Here is a 19,243-nt window from a genome sequence, read left to right as displayed (position 1 = left end):
TGGAAGGCAGTGAAGCCTGTGCTTGAGGTCCAGAAGGTTGCCTGTCACACTGTTTATTGATTTATTAAAGTTATCATCCCGCCCAGATTCGGTGTGGGAAGGAACCATGCAGAGTGAATCCGGAGAAGCGGTTTTTATTTATCTATCGGTACCAGGGATCTAACTCACTACCTTGTGCTTGCCAGGCAAGCCCTTGTGCCACTGAGCTACATCCCTGGTCCCCTGTGTTGCTGCATTGAATGAATGACTAGGAGTTAAAACCTTAAAAACAGTGCCTGGCACTCAGTAAGGGAATAGCCTGGTGTTGTGACTCAGTGGCAGAGCTCTCGCTTGAACGTGCAAGCCCTGAGTTCAATTCCCCATCACCACCACCCCCCAAAAAAAGAGAGCGAGAAAAAAATCTTTAAACAAGGAAAATTAATACTCAATCAGAATGGCAGAATGACTGGGTTTCCCCTTAGGGGAATAAACAATTTCCACTGTTTCAGAAGAAATCTGAGTCCCAGCCAGCCCAGGCTCCTCCATCCGTCTGGCGGCTGCCAGGCAGGTGGTGGCCTCCAGGCAGGACACAGGACGCCTGTACCTGCTGGTAGGAGTAGCTTTGGCTACTGCGGAACCTGGGTCCACACATGTTCTCAGGCGCCGGGACTTCGGTGTGAGCTTTATAGTTTTTGTGTAGTTTACCCCAGACAGGGTCTCACGATGCAGTTCAGGTTAGTCTCAAAGACACAGGCTCCTCCTGCCTCAGCCTCCCGAGTGCCTCGCAGCCGGGCGTGCGCCACCACGCCAGGCTCAGTGTGCTTTATAGTTAGCTGGCTCTTTCTTGATCCTAAATCCCCAGTCAGAGCCACCCCTCTTCCTGGCTTCCCACGCTTTAGTGTCTTATTGCAGCCAGGAGTGGGAATGCCAGTGCCAGGTCTGTCAAGGGCTGCCGGCCTCTGCCAGGGAGTTGCGCATGCGCTCACTTTTCCCGGTGATTTCATGGATATACCCGGAGGATGACACACGGGCATGCGATCTTCCTTTGCTTCTTGGGTAATTGTCCTATTAACAGCTGTCCCGGGCACCAGGAGGGGGAGGGCGGCTTGGAGGCGAAGGAGGGCACACCCTGGACTTGTCAAGGCTCAACACCAGGTTTGGGGCGAGAGGCACGCACCTGCGCAGACTTGGCAGGGCTCCCGGCAGGCGGGGGTGGAAACCCCACCCCCACCCCTGCTAAACTTGCTGCGCCCACACGCTGGCAGGGTTACTGACCAAGACCGTCCCCGTGTGACTGTACCCACGGAGAAAGTACTCACTGTGTACTGCGAACATGTAATAATAATAATAATAATTAAAAAACCCAAAAGCAACAAATGCTGCCAGGTGTGACGGCACCTGCCATCCCAGCACTCGGGAGGCTGAGGCAGGAGGATCAAAACAAGTTTGATCAACCTGGGCCCCATGGTGAGTTCAGGGACAGTCTGGACCATATACCAAGCTCCTGTCTCAGAAATAAAATACTAGAATTCAAAATTGAGATAGTCTATACCTACAGTGGCTTTATTTTAGTGAATACTAACTTACTTGATTGCATGTTAGTCTTTTATATACCTAGTGACTTTATTTCTTGCGTTTGATTCTGAGACATGGTCTCACTAGGTGATTCAGTGTTGAACTATGTGGCCAGGGCTGCGTTTTAACTCTTGCCTCTGCCCCCTAAGTACGAAGGTTACAAGAGTGCACCACCATGCTCAGCTGTTTTACAAACTTTTTTTTCTTTTTTGAGACAAGGTCTCACTTCTCACTGTGTAGTCTAGGCTGGGCGCCAGGCTGGCCTCACAGTAACCTGCTGCCTTGTGTGCCACTATGCCCAGCATAATTTTATTTCTTATCCAGTGCAACTGATACCTTGATAGGGAGTTCAAACGACATTTGGAAGCTGGGCATAGTGCTGAACTCCTGTAATCCCAGCACTCGGGAGGCTGAGGCAGGAGGATCCTTGCAAGTTTGAGACCAGCCTGGGCTACAAAGTAAGCCCAAGGCCAGCCTGAGCTGAATAGTGAGACCCTGTCTCAAAAAGATTAAAAAAAAAGACATTTGGAGGCTCTGGGTTTCATCCTGAGCACCAAAAAGGCGAGAGATACTTTGGAAAACAAAAGGACTCGTGTTGCCTAGCATGGTGGGGAATGTCTGTAATCCTAGCATTTGGGAGGCTGAGGTAGCACTGCAAATTTATGCACGGTGACTCAGGGAGATCCTGTTTTAAACAAGCAAACAAACATAGGCCAGGGATATAGGTTTGGTCAATCCCCAGTATCGTAAAATATAACCCTCGCTCCTGTCTATTATATCATGTTATACTAAGTTTCTCCAGCTGGGCCTGAATTTGGGATCCTCCTGCTTCAGCCTCCCACAGTGCTGAGATTATAGGCATGTGCTACCTGCTCTTAGTACATACTCTGTTAACCCAAACTCTTGAGACTGAGGAAATAGCTGAGATAGAAGTGTTTATTGAGCCATTACACAGAGTAGCCTAAGAAGGACCAGTGTTAGGACAGATTTCTAGATACTACTAGTGGCAGGGCTAGCTAGCATTTGGCAAAATGTCTGCTGACCAAAGCTGAGCACTTTTATACATTTTGGAGAAGGAAAGGAAATAACCTAGGTTGGCTACAGATACAAGGAGCAAACTGGTCATGTTCCTGTTTATAGATGCCTATAATCCTAGCTCTCAGGAGGCTGAGGCAGGAGGATCTCCATGATTTCAAGGCCAGTTTGGGCTACATAGTGAGTTCAAGGGCAGCCTGTACTACATAGTGAGACCCTGTCTCAAGAGGAAAAAAAAAAGGAGTGGGTAGAGAGAGAGAGAGAGAGAGAGAGAGAGAGAGGAAGCAGGAAGAGCTGTGGGAATGGGGTGGTGTCCACAGGGAGAAGCAGTTACCACCTGGAGAGTTCGCCCCAGAGCAAGCAGAGGCAGCAGTCCTGTGGTCAGCTGTGCTGGGACTGAAATCAAGGTTTTGACACAAATGCTCTGAGGTCTCACTTGCAGCTGCCTGCTCCAAAGAATCTGTCTTTTATCACCTCCTTCTGGTTTTCAAAATAGTCTCGTCTTTGAATCTGCAACTTGAGTTGGCCCTTGATATCCTTGAGTTTTGGAATTTTTAAATAGATTTCCTCCCACCTATCCTACTCTTGTAGAGAAATGCTGGCTTCTACATTTCCCCGCCCTCTTCCTTTCTGTTTCCTTTCCTTCCTTCCCCTTCTCTTCCTTTTTCTTGCTGGGTGGAGGGGATTGAAGCAAGGGCCCTGCACGTGCTGGGGAAGTGCTTTACCACTGGGCTACACAGCCAGCACCTCCCGAGTGCCCCAAGTACATACGGGGAACTGAACCCAGGGACTTCAAACTGTGCTACGTCCCTATCTTTTTTGTTGAGATGAGCTCTTGCTAAGTCACTAAAGTTGTCAGGGCTGGGCTCAAATTTGTGATCCTCTTGTCCCAGCCACCAGACCAAGGCTCCAGTCTCCCTCTCTCGTGTCTCTCTGTCTCTCTCTCTCATTTTTTTGAGAAAAGGTCTCAATACATAGTTCAGGCTGGCCTTAAACTCAACTGAGTAGCCTAGGCTGGGGTCAAGCTCATGGGATTCTCCTGCCTCAGCCTCCTGAGTGCTGGGATTACAGATGCACCCCTATACCTGGCTGCCCCATTAAGGTTTTTTTTTTTTTTTAAATATTTGATTTGGAGCCAGGCATGATGGTGTATGCCTATAATCCAAGCACTTGGGAGGCTGAGGCAGGAGGATCACCTGTGAGTTCTAGAGCAGCCTGAGATACATAATGAAGGTCTGCTTGAAAAAAAATGCTGCCCAGGCTGGTCTCTAAGTCCTAGGCTGAAGCCATCCTCAGTTGCCTCAGTCAGTCCCCTGCCTGGCTTTTTGTCCTTTCTTAAGTAGTACCTTTAGTACCTTCATGGCCACACTCATGTAGTGCCTGAATATTTTATTTCCTTGGTAATTTGCCATGTTCTCCAAAACCACATCCCTTCCAAGGAGTGCTTAATTTTTCCTTTTTTTTTTTTGAGACAGGGTCTCACTATGTAGTCCAGACTGGCCTGGAACTCTCAGGGTCCTCCTGTCTCAGCCTCCCCAGTGCTGGGATTGCGGTGAGCACCCATAATGCCCAGCAAGGTATGCTTAATTTCTGCCTGGGACCCTTTTTTCCTGTACTGGGCCTGGGTTAGGCCCCCACAGCCTGGGCAGCGCACTCTAGCAGTGAGGGACACTCCTGGCCTTTCTATTCGTTCAGCTTTTTGCTTTTTTTTTTTTGTCTTTTTCATTTTTATCGGTACCGGGGATCGAACTCACGACCGCCTGCTTGCAAGGCAGGTGCTTACACCGCTGAGCTAAATGTTGGGCGCAGGTGCTCAACATACCATACCCCACCCGGGACTAAAGACCACGCCAGCTTCCGCAATGTGCTACGTCCCTCTTTAAATTAGCCAACCCGTGTGCACTTCGTGCTCACTCCGTACTCTGTGGCAACTCCTGATTGGCCACAGCTGGATATAGTAGCCAGAGCCTGCGTCCCATTCCCGCCCTGCTTCCTCGTGGCAGCCTGTGATTGGTTACGGCCAAATATATAAACCAGAGCCCGCGTGAATAAAGCAGCAGTTAACTGTCGTCCACAAGAGCGTCTCCTGTCTCCTGTTTCATTGGGGCTGCACCGGTCAGCTAAATCCCCAGCCCCCTTGTTCAGCTTTACCAGGATTTTCTTTTCTTTTCTTTTTTTTTTTTTTTTTTTGGAGACAGGGGTGGCTATGTAACCCCAGCTGACCCTGAACCCATGGTCCTTATGCCTTGGCCTCTGGGCACTTGGTTCCTCCTTCAATTACTATTATTATTATTAGTGTACCTGTGTGTTGAAAGTGAAACCTCAGGCTTCTTGCACAGGAGGGAAGCACTCTCTTAGCCACACACACAGTGCCCTTCAATGACTTATTAATGTCACCTAAATTCCATGGGCACTGGGTGTGGTGGGGCATACCTGTCAGCCCAGCACTTGAGAAGCTGAGGCAGGAGGATTGACAGGAGCTTGAGACCAGCCTGGGCTACATAGAGGCCCTATGGGGAAAAAAATTCCACAGACAAGTTAATGCATAAAATTCTAGTTTTGATCAGGAGATAGCAAAATGTACCCCCCCCCCCCGCGCTTTTCTGGTACTGGGCATAGAACAGCCTCTGGCATGCTAGATAAGCCCTCCAACCACTGAGTTACATCTACAGCCCCCCCCTCCCCCCGCTTTTTGTTTTGTCTTTTTTTGACACGGGGTCTTGCTATGCAGTGCAGGCCGGCCTTGAGCTGCTCAGGTTGGTCTCAAACTTGTAACGATCCTCCTGCCTCAGCCTCTTGAGTGCTGGGATGACAGGTGTGTGCCACCACACCTGGCTCCCTTTTTTATGTGTTGAGACAGTGTCTAAGTTGCCCAGGCTGGCGCCGACTTGTGATCCTCTTGCCTCAGCCTCTCTACTGCTGGAAGACCAGTGTCACCAGCCTGGCAGGCACAGACTTGATTATCTAGGGAGTTGTCATTTGGCCTGGTCCTTAATTGCACAAGGAAGATGAGTTGCTTGTGAGATTATTGGCTTTCTGAGGCGACAGGAATCTGAGTTGGCACCTCTTTAGCCCATGGCTGCAAGCCACAGTACAAACTCCAAGTTGGTGATTTACATTAGGACTGGCTGCCCTAGAAGCAGTCAAACTGGTGCATTATCAAACTGCAGTCCTGCTGCTTTGCAATCTCACTCTCCAGAAGTGGGTGTGCTGGTGGCCCATTCCTGTGATCCAGCATTTAGGAGAGGCTGAGGCAGGAGGATCCCAAGCTTGAGCCCAACCTGGGCCACTTAGTGACACCCTTAGAATCTGCAAGTCTAACAAGCTCCCCCAGCGATGCTGGGGTGCACATGTATCTCAGGTAATATGGCCAGATGGGCCTGGATAACTCTGACACGTACAGAAAGTTCCTAAAAAGCAAGACTAAGTTCTGTGGGGCAGATTAGGGAAGTGTGTGTGTGTGTGTGTGTGCGTGGGCTCTTTGCTGCTGTTCCTATGATGACAAAAATTGCTAGTATGCCCTGTCTTGCCCCAGACACCCCAGCATGGCTATAAGACAGTGAGGTTGGCCTGCAGCTTTAGTTAACAGACATACTGGAAATTGAGGAGCTAAAGTGGGGCCATCTTCAAGGCCACCTATCCCAGCTTTTGAAGACCACCCAAGTGGTTAGTTGGGATTCCTGGAAGCCAGGCCCCCGCAATAAATAAATAAAAATCATGGTGGGCATAGTAGAGCATGCCTGTAATCCCAGCGTTCCACAGGCTGAAGCAGGAGGATCTCTGCTTTTGAGGCCAGCCTGGGCCACATAGTGCGTTCAAGACCAGCTTGGTGTACAAAGTGAGCCTCTATCTGAACAAAACAAAACAAAAACAACTAAACCAAAGCAAACAAGGAAATCACAATGTCCTACCCACTTGAGCCAAGGGAATGATCTGCTCCAAAACCCAGTTAGAATAAAGGACAAATTCCAGGTTGTAAGGGTCAAATCCATGAGAAGAACGGTCACTAAAGTAGCCTGCACTTTAATTTCCTAGCATAGTAAAACTCACACTCCGAGGAGGAGATCTAAAATGGTACCTGGTATAGGGGCCTGGTATGGAAGAGCCCCAGTGTAACTACAGGACACCTCTACAGGTGTGGCCCCGGATATCCTGCAGATGCCACAAAAGCTGTAGACTTTTGTCCTTTGTTTGGGTCAGGGTGGGATTTTAGTCTCCCCCTACACAAGAATAAAAAGGACTCAGCACTCGGGAGGCTGAGGCAGGAGGATCATAGTGAGTTCGAGGCCAGCCTGAACTACATAGCAAGACCCTCAGAAAACACCAAACCAAAATAAAATAAAATAAAAGGTTACTGAGTATAGTGTCCCAGCACTTGGGAGGCTGAAGCAGGAGGATTACCCGGAGTTGGAGACCAGCCTGGGCTATAGCGAGTTCAAGATCAGTCTGAACTACAATAGTGAGTCCTTGTGTTAAAAAAGTAAATCAAACGCAGATAAATAAAACCTTGTCTCTGTGCCACTTTCTGATAGAAAACACAAAAACCCACGGACTGGGCAACAGCGCAAGTGTTCCCTGGAAGTGACCTTTGCCTGGGCCACGAAGTGGGGGTGGATGGGTGGTGGTGGGGTAGGAGAGGTGAGTGTCGTCCCTGCCCAGGTGGCTGCTCCAGCTTCGCACGGAGAGGAAGCCAGGTCTGGGTTTCCGTCACCAGCACCTAAGATGGCAGGACGATCGTCGCCACCATGAGAATCACATGCTCCGCGCCCCGTCTGGGCCCACTGTGCATTTCGCTGGACTTTTGCAAGTCACAGTGGGTTCCTTCAAAGGGGGCATTCCACACTCCAACGCCTGTCACCGCACCTTGTGCCCAAAGCCTCTCGGCCCCGCCAGCAGTCGCAGAACTAACTGCACCTGTAACACCACCTGGTGAGAACGCAGCCCAGGCCTCCTAAGACAGGACCCAAGGCCTGGGCCTCACCCATTGGTGGGCCCACGCCGCGGGGCGGGCGTAGGTGCTCATTGGACCGTAACCATGTCAATCTTGGTGGATACAGAGGAAGCTCGCTCAGCTATTGAACTCTCTCTTTTGTCAATCAGAACGACATCCGGCGACGGCCGCGGTCTGGGCTCAGTGATTGGAGAGGCTGCTTTGGGGGCGGCCACAGAGGTCGGGCTTCCGAGTGCAGGGAAGGAGGGGGCGGGGAGGGAAGCAGAGGCTGGAGCTCTGGGCTGGCCGGCTGTGGCGGCGGCGAGGCCGGGACTTGGGCCGAAGGCCTGCCGTGGCGGCAGCGGTGGACGCCGAACTCTGCAGTGGGTATCGGGCACGTTGGTTTCCCGGAGGGGTGCGGCGCGGTGGAGCCGAGGCTCACGCGGTGGGGGTGGCGGGTTGCGGCCCAGGAGCCAGGGGCGGGCGGTGGGCGGCGGGCGGGCGGCGGCCAAGCGAGGCTGCGGGCGGGTCGGGAGCCTCGGGCCGGCGGGGCAGAGCCGTGGGGCCCTCGCGGAGCCTGCCCGGGTGGGCCGGCCGGGAGGGCTGCGGGCGCGGGAAGGCGTGGTCGCGGCCCGGCCGGGGGCGGGGTGCGGCCGGGGCGGAGGGCGGGGTGAGCGCGCGCTCGTTGGCTGCGGGCCGCGGCTCGGGTCGGGGCCCGCTTGCACCGCCTCGCCCGCGGCCGCCCTGCAGCTGGACGCGAAGCTGCCATTCGTGGGCATGGCGACCCGGGCCCCTCCGGACTCGGGTACCCGGGCGCGGAGGGTGGTGGTGGTGGTGGTGGCGGCCTCAGGCGCGGACTTGGAGGAACTTTGTCCGGTTTCTTGAATTTAATTGGCTCTTGGGAGGTTTTAGGAGTGTGTTGCGTGAGAACTGGAGGCCGGGCCGGCTGGGATTGAGGGTTCCAGTTGTGTTTACTCCGGCGCGATGGGGTGCGCGCGCACGCCTGTGTGTATGTGAGCGCGCGTCTCCTTAAGGTCCTGCTCCCCTTCCAGAATGAAGTTGGCTAGACAGGTCACAGTGGGGAAAAGGTAGCGACGCTTCGTGTATAGCGTTAATAAAAGCATCGAGATAGAGACCAGAAGCTGAGAGGCAGATTTCCCCCTCGCCTCACTTGGCAGCCGGGTTGGGAACTTGGCCGTATCCTCTGCTTTGACTCAGAAGGTCACAGGAGCGGAGATAAAACCTGCTTTGCAAACTGCTCCTGAGGGGCAGCCCGGGGGGAGCGCCCGGCCCGCCCTGTCTCTTTTGTTGGTGGTGTTGTTCAGTTTCTTTATTGTTTCCCTATTCTTTACTTTTCCTGCCTCGTTTTTTTAAAGTGTGGGGGTGGTGGGAAAAAGAAGATCAGATTTGAAAGTTGGGAACACAAAAGGCATTCTTATTGCTTTGCGTGGAGCGGTGACCTGAACTCTGTCCTGGATATTGTCCTCGAGTTCGCTGTCACTTTCACCCATGAATAATCTCCCTCCCTTTCTGAACTGGGACCAGTGATTGGAGGTGGTTTTCTGCCTGTAGTTGGAAACCAGCTTTAAGATGGGAAATGGGCTTCTCACACTAAAAATAGGAGCTGGATGAAGTGCCCACATAGCAGGAGAAGAGCTTGCAAATCGCACCAAAGTGCAAGAGACCTGGGCATTGGTTGCTTATCCAGAGCAAGCTGCTTTTAAGGGTCTTGCAGATTGATTGAATATCCAGAGGTCCTCCTCATCAGGACCTTTTGTTCTGCCTGTAAAGGGTTGGGTTTTGTTCTGAGTGGTGAATGCTTGGTATCCCCTCTCCTTTCCTGGGGTCCTCCCAGTCTGATCCCCGTGGAGAGTGAGGGTCTCATATGCCTGATCTTGTGCCACCTTTCAGGTTCCACTGGAAACCCCCCTGGTCAGGGTGGAGGAGGCGGGAAGCTGCGACCCAAGACAAAGACCTGGAGCTGCAGCCAAAGAAAATAAACCTAGAGGGTGGAGGAAAAGAAGTCTCAGCTGTTGCTGAGCCTGTAGAGGGGACAGCAGCGCCTCGAGGGAGGCGGCTGCATGTGGACTGAGAAGAGAGTAAGTTGCCAGGGCCGGAGAGCCTGGACGGGGTGAGGTGCGCACTCTGAGGCAGGTGGCCGCAAGGCAGGAGTGAATGTGGCCTAGAGTGTGTGTCCTTGGTTCTGTGAGTCGAGCGTTCCTCTGGGGCCATCGGGGCACTCAGCCCCCACGTTGTGCCAGGGTGGGGTGCAGGGTTGGTGCTGAGAAGGGTCACCCGCTGGCTGGAGCAGCAGAACAGTGGCCACGATTGGTCTTTTGGAAGATTTAAAACCCAAAAAGCATAAACATTCTGGTTCTTCAGCAATGCTTTCTTTGAAGAAATACTTAACGGAAGGACTGCTGCAGTTCACCATTCTGCTGAGTCTCATCGGGGTGCGGGTGGACGTGGATACCTACCTGACCTCCCAGCTCCCCCCGCTGCGGGAGATCATCCTGGGGCCCAGCTCTGCCTACACGCAGACACAGTTCCACAACCTGCGGAATACCTTGGATGGCTACGGGATCCACCCAAAGAGCATAGACCTGGACAATTACTTCACTGCCCGACGGCTCCTCAGCCAGGTCAGGGCCCTGGACAGGTTCCAGGTGCCCACCACTGAGGTGAATGCCTGGCTGGTCCACCGTGACCCCGAGGGGTCTGTCTCCGGCAGCCAGCCCAGCTCTGGCCTGGCCCTTGAGAGTTCCAGCAGCCTCCAGGATGTGGCCGGCCCAGACAGCGGGGTGCGAGAGAGTGACACGGAACAGGGATTCAGTGGCGATCTAGAGGACTTGGGGGCAGTAGCCCCACCAGTCAGTGGCGACTTAACCAAAGAGGTGAGTGGCCCCAAGGAGGGCGGGCAGGGGGGCCTTGGGGCCAGGAGGAGGGGGCTGGCAAGGTGATAATGGCAGCACTAACTAAGCCTTAGAAGTTGGGGGCAATGCCTCAGGCTGCCGGGCTGGAAGGCTGCCTTGTCTGAGTGGGTGCAGAGCCGGGCCCCCTCCGAAGGTGCTGTTGGTGGTGGGAGGCGCTAGGCCCGGTGGTGTTGGCTGCTTGGGTTTCAGCAGGACTGGGTGGGGGTGGGTCATGTGAGGGCTCTGGTGCCATGTGTATCTGTTGCTAGGACACAGATACCGTCTCTTGCCTTGCACCTACCCCCACACTGGAACACGTGTGTGCACCCTGAAGTTCTTTGTGGTCAGGGCTGTTGTTGTGAGACCCAGAGAGTTCAGCTGTCCTGGCCCTGAGCCAGGCGCAGGCCTGGTGATTCTTGGCTGGAAGAGACCAGGGCTTCCATTCCTGCTGAAGGCGCCCAGTAGGGCGTCGGGCAGAGGAGGCTGGAGGATAGAGATGAGCCTGGAGCTATAGGTGCCCTTGGGCCCTATCCTGTGGCCAGCACCCCTGCTGAGGCAGAAAGGGGTGCGTTTCCCTGCCCCAATGATGTGGCTGATACAGGCAGCTCCTGCTGCCCCTGCCTTGCCAAGAGGAGAACTGTTGTGACGCCTCCCAGCCCCAAGAGCCCCAGGGAGGATCAGGCTGAGTGTGCCCGGCTGGAGGAGCTGGGAGGCCCCGTGTGACCTTCCTGCATAGGGCCTGCTTCTGCCCTCAGCTTTCAGAGTGTTAGACTGGCTGGCCTCCAGCATGGCTTGTGCTGGGCCTGTGGTCCTCCCCCAGGGGCAGCTGGCAGTATTTATAGAGACTGTGTTGTCACAGCTGGGGAGTGGTACTAGCTAGCATCTGTGGGTAGAGAGGGGCCAGGGATGTTGCTGAGGGTAAACAGCACAAGGTAACAGGACACCCCACAGTGCAGGCCTTGCTGGCCTCAGCCGTGCTGGGCTGACCCGGCTCATCTCGGAGACTGAGTGCAGGAGCCAGCAGCACTTCTTGCCTTCTGGGCTTCTTGTCTCAGGCCCTTGCAGTACTGCTGGGCCTCATTCTCTGCTCCTATTTCCTGTCCTTCAAGCAGGCTCTGGTATGGCATGGTATCCCAGAGAAGCATGCTCTGCCAGGGGACAGGCCCAGGCTTGTCCCTGGAGCCCTGCTGGGCCTGTGCTGCGCAAGGATGGACGGGATGCTGGGGTGCAGGACGGGGTGGCCCCTTGACCTTGCTTCCTTCCATTCTGGCCTTGGTGAAGGTGGCACTCTCCAGCCCAGGCCTTCAGCACTGCCTTGGGGAACAGTAGGTCTGCGCAGAGGGCTGAGCAGGGGGAAGGGAAGCGAGGATGTGTCCAGAACATTTCCTCAGCCACTCAGGGATAAAAATACCCAGGTTGGGAGCATGTGACAGCAGCGTGGGGCCGTATTATCCCTGGGGTGGGAGTACGCTCTGCGGCCACACAGTTGGATGGGCAGCTGTGGCCTGGGCCGTGGGCCGGGGTGGGATTCCCCGGGAGACTGGCGCCGAGCCCAGAACGGGGTGGCCTGTTGACAGCTCTTCTCAGGCTGAGAGCACGCTGTCTCTGACCCGACCTTGGCTCAGGGGAGCTACCCCCTGCCCCCGGTCCAGTCTGATCCAGTGCAGTCCAGGGTGTGGACTGGGTGTTCTGACTCCACCAGCATCTCTCTGGGCCCAGCAGGGAGAGGAGCTGGTGGCTGTGCCGGGGTGGTGCCCCGCACCTGTCTTCTGAGTGCCTGCCGGCTTTGGACTGTGCCCTCTCAGGCACAGAGGTGCACCTGTGCAGGATGTCACTCCCCTTGTAGTCTGGCCTGTCTGAGGGTCACAAAGGGCCTGGGGCTTTTGGTTTTTCTCTTGGATTCCTGCCCGGCTGTTGGTGATCCCGGAGCTTAGGGCTGGCTGCCTCCTGTTTCCCAGCAGAGGCCCGAGGTTCCAGGCAGAGCCTAGGAAGTGTCCTGCGGGTCTGGGCAGCTGGAGAACCGGGCTGCGACTGGAGGAGGAGGGTGGCGCCCCTTCCCCCAGGGGCGCTCACTGCGCCACCACCCAGCTGACTGACGGCTGGGTGGGGCCGCCCGCCCCTGGGTGCATCTCCTCAAGGAGACGGAGACGAGACGGAGGCGGCCGGGGATGGGCCGGCTCCTTGCGGCAGCTTCTCCAGCTGCCTTGGCGCGGAGATTGGCTCCCGTCTGCAGCTAGGTAACAGGCGGTGGGAGGGGATTGGCTCCTTCCGCATCTCCAGCGGGGACTTGGGGGAGGAGATTGGCTGCCTGCGCAGCCTAGGTAACGACAGTGGGAGGGGATTGGCTCTCTGCGCAGCCCAGCTGCTGACCTGGGGGAGGGGATTGGCTCTCCGCAGGCTCAGCAATGACCTGCGGGGTGGGAGGGGGAGGGGATTGGCTCCTTGCTGCAGCCTAGGTAACAAGTTTGGGGGGCATGAGGAGGGGGAACGAGGGAGGAAAGGGAGGCTAGGAACAGGAGGGAGCTTGCTTTCCTCTGCAGCGTGAGACAGAGCATGGGGTGGGAGTCCCGGCTCACTGCAGCCTCTGCGGTGAGCTCCGGGCGGGGGCTGCTGGGCGCCTGAGTGGAACTGGGGTTGTGAGGTGGGAGGGGGCTGCTCCGGGATGGAGGAAGGGGGCTGGGCCAGCCGCCCAGGCAGCAGCACGGGCGGGGCACCCGGCTCGGGCCCCTCGGAGCCAGCAAGGGGCCACCCTTCTAGCCTGGCGTGTGCCCTCCAAGCCAGCGGCTCCTTGCCGCCCCCTGTCCGGCTTCCTGGCCCTGGACGCCCTGGGGCTCCTCTCCCAGACCATGACCCGCCTGGACGGCAGCGCTCACTCTCATGGCAGTGGGGGTCAGGCCAAAAGCAGCCGGCCCCTTAACTCCTTGCTGGCCACTCAGCGGGCAGCCCAGCCCCCCTCTGCTCCTGGGCCCAGGGATCCTGTGCAGGTTGGTGCATGGAGGGAGAGTGCAGGGCAGAGGCCCGGGTGGGGTCCGGGCGGGCAGGAGGGCAGGGCCCAGGAGGCAGTGGCCTGAGCCTGGGGAGCTCTGAAGGCAGCCCTGGCTTCTTTGGGCTTGTAAGGACACTGCCGCAGGGAGTGGCTCAACAGGAGGCCTGTGGCTCTGTACTGGGGTTCCACACTGGTGGCAGTGGGGGTGGCACTCGGTGCAGGAAGTGCCCAAGAGCTGCAGAGCAGAGGGAGGTGTTTCAGCGCCTTGGGTGGCAGGCGGTGCCCTGCGTGTAGTGCTGGGGGTGATGTCCTTGAGTGGGTCGCCTGCTGGGGAGTCGGAGGCCTGGGTGTGGCGAGGAAAGAGTGTGAGCTGGCGTGAGGGACAGTGGGGCTGGCCACACAGGGTGGGGTGCCCACTGGGATCATCTGACTGCCGGAGGCTCCCCGGGGATCGAGGCAGCTTGCAGAGCTCAGCTGAGATGGGCATCCTGGCAGGGATGGATCTCGAGGTGAGCCCTGGTGGCAGGAGTTGTGGGCACTCGGCTCACTTCTGCGGGTAGCTGGGGAGGGGTGGCTGGAGGAAGGCCGGTGGCCCTCAGTTGTCATTGGTTGCATCAGGTGGTTGGAAATGCAGGGATTTTCCTCTCAGGGCCACCCCACCCCTTTATGCAAATGCAGTGGCACCACAGTCTGATGCAAGCCTGGCCACTGCTGGGTAACTTGGCATGACAGCTGGCAGATCACGTTGTGGGGTCTCCCTTGCCTCAGACCAGAGGGGTCTCTTGGAGACCCCACGTGTGTCTAGTCCAGACCTGATCCCCAGACCTGCCGACAGCACTTTCAGTGCTGGGGGTCGGGTAGTGGCTGGGTATGAATGAGTGAAGCCCCTGGTGTGGAGGAGCAGGGGGTGAGGCCTGCAGGTGTGAATCAGGAAGGGCCCCACCCTGGACCAAGCCAGGTGACAGAAGGCGGGGCCCTAGGGGCAGGACAGGGAGAGAAGGCCCTAGGAGGGGAAGGTAAAGTCTCCGTCTGTCTTTCAGGACATAGATCTGATTGACATCCTTTGGCGGCAGGATATTGATCTGGGGGCTGGGCGTGAGGTTTTTGACTACAGCCATCGGCAGAAGGAGCAGGATGCGGATAAGGAGCAGCGAGATGGGAGCGGAGAGCAGGAGGACACCTGGGCGGATGCGGGCGCGGAGGCTCTGGCCCGAGACCTGCTAGTGGACGGAGAGACTGGGGAGAGCTTCCCTGCACAGGTAAGGCCGTCCTGCTGCCGGCCTCTCCTGCACTGCTAGCACTCAGCAGGCAGTTCGATTCCAGAAACTTCCCCCTGTGGCTGAGGGGTGGAGCTTGTGTCCGTCTAGGTCCGGTCATTGCTGGGATGCGCAGGAGGACAGGCAGCAGACCCTGAGGTGCCTGGTTTTGCCGGGAGCCAGCAAATAGAGGAGGCAGAATGCCTGGCATCTGCCTTCCTTATCTCTGTCATTCCCAGGAGGGGACAGCAGGGAGATGGTGCACGTTTGCCTGTGTGGGGGAGCCAGGGTCCAGGCCTGCCAGACTTAAGGTTGCTGTTGCCACAGGTGCCCGGTGGGGAGGACTCAATGGCCATGTCACCAGAAGAGAGCCCTAGGCTGCCTGGGGCTGCCTGCCCCTCTGGGGAGTGTGCCAGGGAGGCCAAGCCCCGGGCAGGTCAGCAAGCCAGCTGCTGGGCCCTGGCTGCCGGGAAGGGGCAGAGGAAAGGGGACAGGAAGTCCAGTGGTCCTCCTGCCTGGTGACACCCCTGTGTTCCCCCCTAGTTCTCGGAGGTCACCAGCCTCCCAGAAGCAGTGCCTAGTGAGAACGAGTCCCCTGCCCTCCAGAACAGCCTGCTGTCCCCTCTCCTCACGGGGACAGAGTCGCCATTCGATTTGGAGCAGCAGTGGCAGGATCTTATGTCCATCATGGAGATGCAGGTGGGTTGTCAGGGTGAGGACTGCTTGGGGTGGGGGAGCTGGGGCCTGCCCCTGTGGCTGCCTTCCTCCTCCGGTCTGCCAGGACAGCTGAGGGGGTCTCACTTGGCCTCACAGGCGTCCGGTTGGCCTCTGGCTCTGACAGGAGGAAATGGAAGTGAAAGGGCAGGCGATGGCTGCATGGAGCATCAGGGTTTCCTGTCTGAGCCCTGGAACTCTGATTGCCTTTGCCGAGTGGACTGTAGGGAGTGGGCCCTGTACCCTGGCAGCTGTGCCCCTGGGTCTGCTCCTGTTGACGCCCACTCTGCTCCCTCCCAGGCCATGGAAGCCAACACGTCCACTGGCGACGTCCTGTACGGTGCCCCTCCAGGGGACGCTCTGGGCACCAACTATAGCCTGGCCCCGAGCACACCCATCAACCAGAACGTCAGCCTGCACCAGGCGTCCCTGGGGGGCTGCAGCCAGGACTTCTCGCTGTTCAGCCCGGAGGTGGAGAGCCTGCCCGCCCCCGGCAGCAGCCCCGCACTGCTCCCACTGGCGCCCAGCAACTCCAGTGGCCTCAACTCCACCTTCGGCCCTGCTGGCCTGGCCGGGCTCTTCTTCCCGCCCCAGCTCAACGGCACAGCCAACGACACGGCCGGCCCCGAGCTGCCCGACCCCCTGGGGGGCCTACTGGACGAGGCCATGCTGGACGAGATCAGCCTGATGGACCTGGCCATCGAGGAGGGCTTCCACCCTGCACAGGCCTCGAGGCTCGAAGAGGAGTTCGACTCTGACTCAGGCCTCTCCCTGGACTCCAGCCACAGCCCATCCTCCTTGAGTGGCTCCGAGGGCGGCGCCTCCTCATCCTCCGCCTCCTCCGCCGCCTCTTCCACGTCCTCCTCCGCCGCGGCCTCCTTCTCCGAGGAGGGCGCCGTGGGCTACAGCTCGGACTCCGAGGCCCTGGACCTGGAGGAAACGGAGGGTGCCGTGGGCTACCAGCCGGAGTACTCCAAGTGGTGCCGCATGAGCCTGCAGGGCGCCGCACCGCTGCCGCGCCTTCCCTTCCCAGAGCACGTGGGCCATAACCACACCTACAATCTGGCGCCCGGTGCGCTGGACGCGGGCGATGCGGCCCCGGCCGGCGGGCCCCGAAAGGGCGCGCGGGAGAAGCCGGCTGAGCTGTTGGAGAAGCAGCCGAGCCGCGACGAGCACCGCGCACGCGCCATGCAGATCCCCTTTACCAACGACAAGATCGTGAACCTGCCTGTGGAGGAGTTCAATGAGCTGCTGGCCAAGCACCCGCTGAGCGAGGCGCAGCTCAGCCTGGTGCGCGACATCCGGCGGCGCGGCAAGAACAAGATGGCGGCGCAGAACTGCAGGCGGCGCAAGCTGGACACCATCCTCAACCTGGAGCGCGACGTGGAGGCGCTGCGGCGCGACAAGGCACGGCTGCTGCGCGAGAAGCTGGAGGCGCTGCGCGCGCTGCGCCAGCTGCGGCAGAAGCTGCAGAGCCTGTACCAGGAGGTGTTCGGCCGGCTGCGCGACGAGCAGGGCCGGCCCTACTCGCCCAGCCGCTACGCGCTGCAGTATGCGGGCGACGGCAGCGTCCTGCTGCTGCCCCGCGCGCTGGCCGAGCAGCAGGCGCGGCGGCAGGAGCGCAAGCCCAAGGAGCGCAGGAAGTGAGCGAGCGCCGCGGGGCCGTGCTGACAGGAGTTCCTGAGAGAAGGGGGACCCAGGGCGGCGCTGCCCTCTGGGCACCGGACTGGGTCCTCTCTGTCCCTGCACTGCGGGGTGTCCGCCTAGTGGGAGCTGGCGTGACGGGGGCCGGGGCCGGGCCGGGGCACAGGGAGCGGGAGAGCCCAGCGTGCTGCAGCAGCCGACACCAAGCATGCCGTCACTGCCCTGCCACTGCCTCCGCCAGCGCCAGTGCACCTGTCTCCTCAGCCTGCATGGAACCGCTGCACCGGCCACCACCGCCCCGCAGGCCCTGGGCCGGAGCGCCTGGCTGCAGTGCCGGGGACCGGGCAGTGGGTGCGGGCTCGGACTTGGACCAGGATGCGCATGGCACAGTTGTGGTGCCCCGCACGGCCGGGTCCGGAGCGCCTGCGTGGGAGCAGGGCTGGCCTGGTCCTCAAAGCTGCTAATCGTTCTCTTTTGCCATAGACTTGGACCCTGCGTGCCGAGGTGGCGGCCACCTGGGGCTCTTCTAGAGGGCAAGCGCCGGCGCGGGCTGAATGCACCCTCCCCAGGCCTTGCACCTGGCTTCCGAGAGGGCCGCTCCAGGACTGCGGGGTCTCGGTGTCCCTGCCAGGCTGTGTTGGTGACTGGTGGCCGTCCTGCCCCTTATGCCAGGCCCTGGGAGGGTTGGGGCGCGCTGACCCTCCCCTAGGAGGGACAGGGCGTGGAGCCTGGGAGTGCTTTTTATAAATTATTTTCCTCGTAGATTTTATTTTTAATTTATCTCTGACCTGCCAGGGAGAGGAGAGAAAGAGATGCTGTGAGCACATGACAAAATAAAATAAAATAAAACGGTGATTCATTCTCCAGTGCAGTTTCTCCCTACCTGGAATTCCGGTTGAGGAAGGAAGTGGTGGGGAGCGTGGACGCGGGGGTACCTGAGCCTGAGGTGCAGCCCAGGGCCTTCGGAGGCACAGCCCCTGGGGGTCTTCCCCGTGCCAGGGTGTTGCAAGCCACGCGCTGCCTGCTGCCAAGAGCCTGGCCCAGGACAGGCCTTGGTGCAGGGCTGGAAGTGACCCCCTGGCCGAGTTACTCTCCCTTGGACACCAGGCCCTGAGAGCAGGGCTGCACTGGGAGACTGAGGCAAGAAGGGCACAAGTTCCAGCCCAGCCTGGGCAACTTCTGCTTAGTGAGGTGCCACCCGCACCAGCTGCCTGCTGTGACCCCAGCTACAAGGAGCTGGTGCTACGGGGCTTCCCCTGGGCGTGGGCTGTGGTCCATGCGCATCCCCAGGTGGATGTCTGGCCTTTACCTGGTGTCTTCTGTGACTTTACTATGGCCTTGGGTGCACAAGTACCCTGTGCCACCTACCAGGGCAGCATCCTTCGGTGCCCCTAGAGGTCCCCTAAGGTGGAGTTGAGTGTGTGAGTTTAAGCTAATCTCTGGTGTGAACTCACCTCTGGCTGGGTGGGTTTCCAAAGGCGCTTTCCTGTTGGGGTTGGTCCAGTCTGGATGGTGGGGGTGCAGGAAGGAGGATTGAACCCAGGGCCCTTGTGTGCCTGGCCAAGGGCTTTGCTGAGCTATATCCCTAAACCTTTTACGTTTTGTTACATTTTTAGGCAAGGTCTTGCTAAGTTGTCCAGACTGGCCTTTGAACTCATGGATTATAGGCCTGATTTAAAACTAACATTGTCGGGGCTGGGGATTTAGCTTAGTGGCATAAGCACCTGCCTTGCAAGCAGGCAGTCATGAGTTCGATCCCTGGTACCGATAAAAACGAAAAAAACAAAACAAAACAAAAACATTGTTGAAAAAGAGGCCAAAAGTAAGTTGGAAAAACATGAATTCATGCTGGGTTTTGTTACTGTTTTTTGCGACATTGTCTGTGTAGCCCAGACTCTTGGGGGATCCTTGTCCCTCAAGCCTCCCAAGTTGGTGGCACTGCTGGGGCCATTTTCTGGCTGGAAAGCCATCTGAGGGTTCAGGCCCAGGCAAGGGCCACCCATTAACCCTCCTCCCAGTGGGAGTGAGGTGAACTGCTGGGGTGACCAGAAGCCCTGTTGTGTAAAGGGGAGGAGGAGGAGGTAGACCCCTCCTAGGGCTCCCCTGTGAGGCTGTGGCTGAAAACACTCATCCGATGAAGCCGAGGTCAGACTGGTGTCCGATTTGGACCCGAGCCTCCCTGTTGCGGCCCGCAGGTGGGGGAGTACCTTGC

The 19,243-nt window shown here is 57.8% G+C and overlaps 2 protein-coding genes across 11 annotated transcripts in view; both read left to right on the top strand.

Annotated features, from left to right (window-relative positions):
* The window catches only part of Pnpo (pyridoxamine 5'-phosphate oxidase), a 235,028-nt gene that overhangs the window by 70,831 nt on the left and 144,954 nt on the right, over nucleotides 1-19,243 (top strand). The window lies entirely within an intron of this gene.
* On the top strand, nucleotides 7,746-17,886 carry Nfe2l1 (NFE2 like bZIP transcription factor 1). Of its 9 annotated transcripts, XM_013149570.3 has the most exons (6): nucleotides 7,746-7,902; nucleotides 9,431-9,618; nucleotides 9,902-10,413; nucleotides 14,458-14,676; nucleotides 15,217-15,372; nucleotides 15,688-17,886. In XM_013149570.3, exons 3-6 carry the CDS (start codon nucleotides 9,904-9,906, stop codon nucleotides 17,032-17,034), a joined length of 2,232 nt encoding a protein of 743 aa, XP_013005024.2. In that variant the 5' UTR covers nucleotides 7,746-7,902; nucleotides 9,431-9,618; nucleotides 9,902-9,903; the 3' UTR covers nucleotides 17,035-17,886. The 9 variants fall into 9 exon arrangements, with proteins under 9 accessions (XP_013005024.2, XP_005002455.2, XP_013005022.2 ...); XM_005002398.4 differs by having other exon boundaries at nucleotides 9,431-10,413; nucleotides 14,491-14,676; XM_013149568.3 differs by having other exon boundaries at nucleotides 9,431-10,413.

The sequence above is a fragment of the Cavia porcellus genome, unplaced genomic scaffold, assembly GCF_034190915.1.
Source record: "Cavia porcellus strain 051 isolate PalLab524CR breed Dunkin Hartley unplaced genomic scaffold, mCavPor4.1 scaffold_6, whole genome shotgun sequence".
In the NCBI taxonomy this organism is placed as follows: Eukaryota; Metazoa; Chordata; class Mammalia; order Rodentia; family Caviidae; genus Cavia; species Cavia porcellus.
Note: the sequence above shows the minus strand (reverse complement) of the source record. Positions and strands in the feature narration are given on the sequence as shown.

What these genes read in the sequence shown, in the direction of transcription:
- Nfe2l1 (XM_013149570.3), top strand. Translation starts at nt 9,904, where the DNA reads ATGCTTTCTTTGAAGAAATACTTAACGGAAGGACTGCTGCAGTTCACC. An exon ending in GGGAGAGCTTCCCTGCACAG is followed by an intron (nt 14,677 to 15,216) that starts GTAAGGCCGTCC and finishes GTTCCCCCCTAG; the next exon opens with TTCTCGGAGGTCACCAGCCT. An exon ending in TGTCCATCATGGAGATGCAG is followed by an intron (nt 15,373 to 15,687) that starts GTGGGTTGTCAG and finishes GCTCCCTCCCAG; the next exon opens with GCCATGGAAGCCAACACGTC.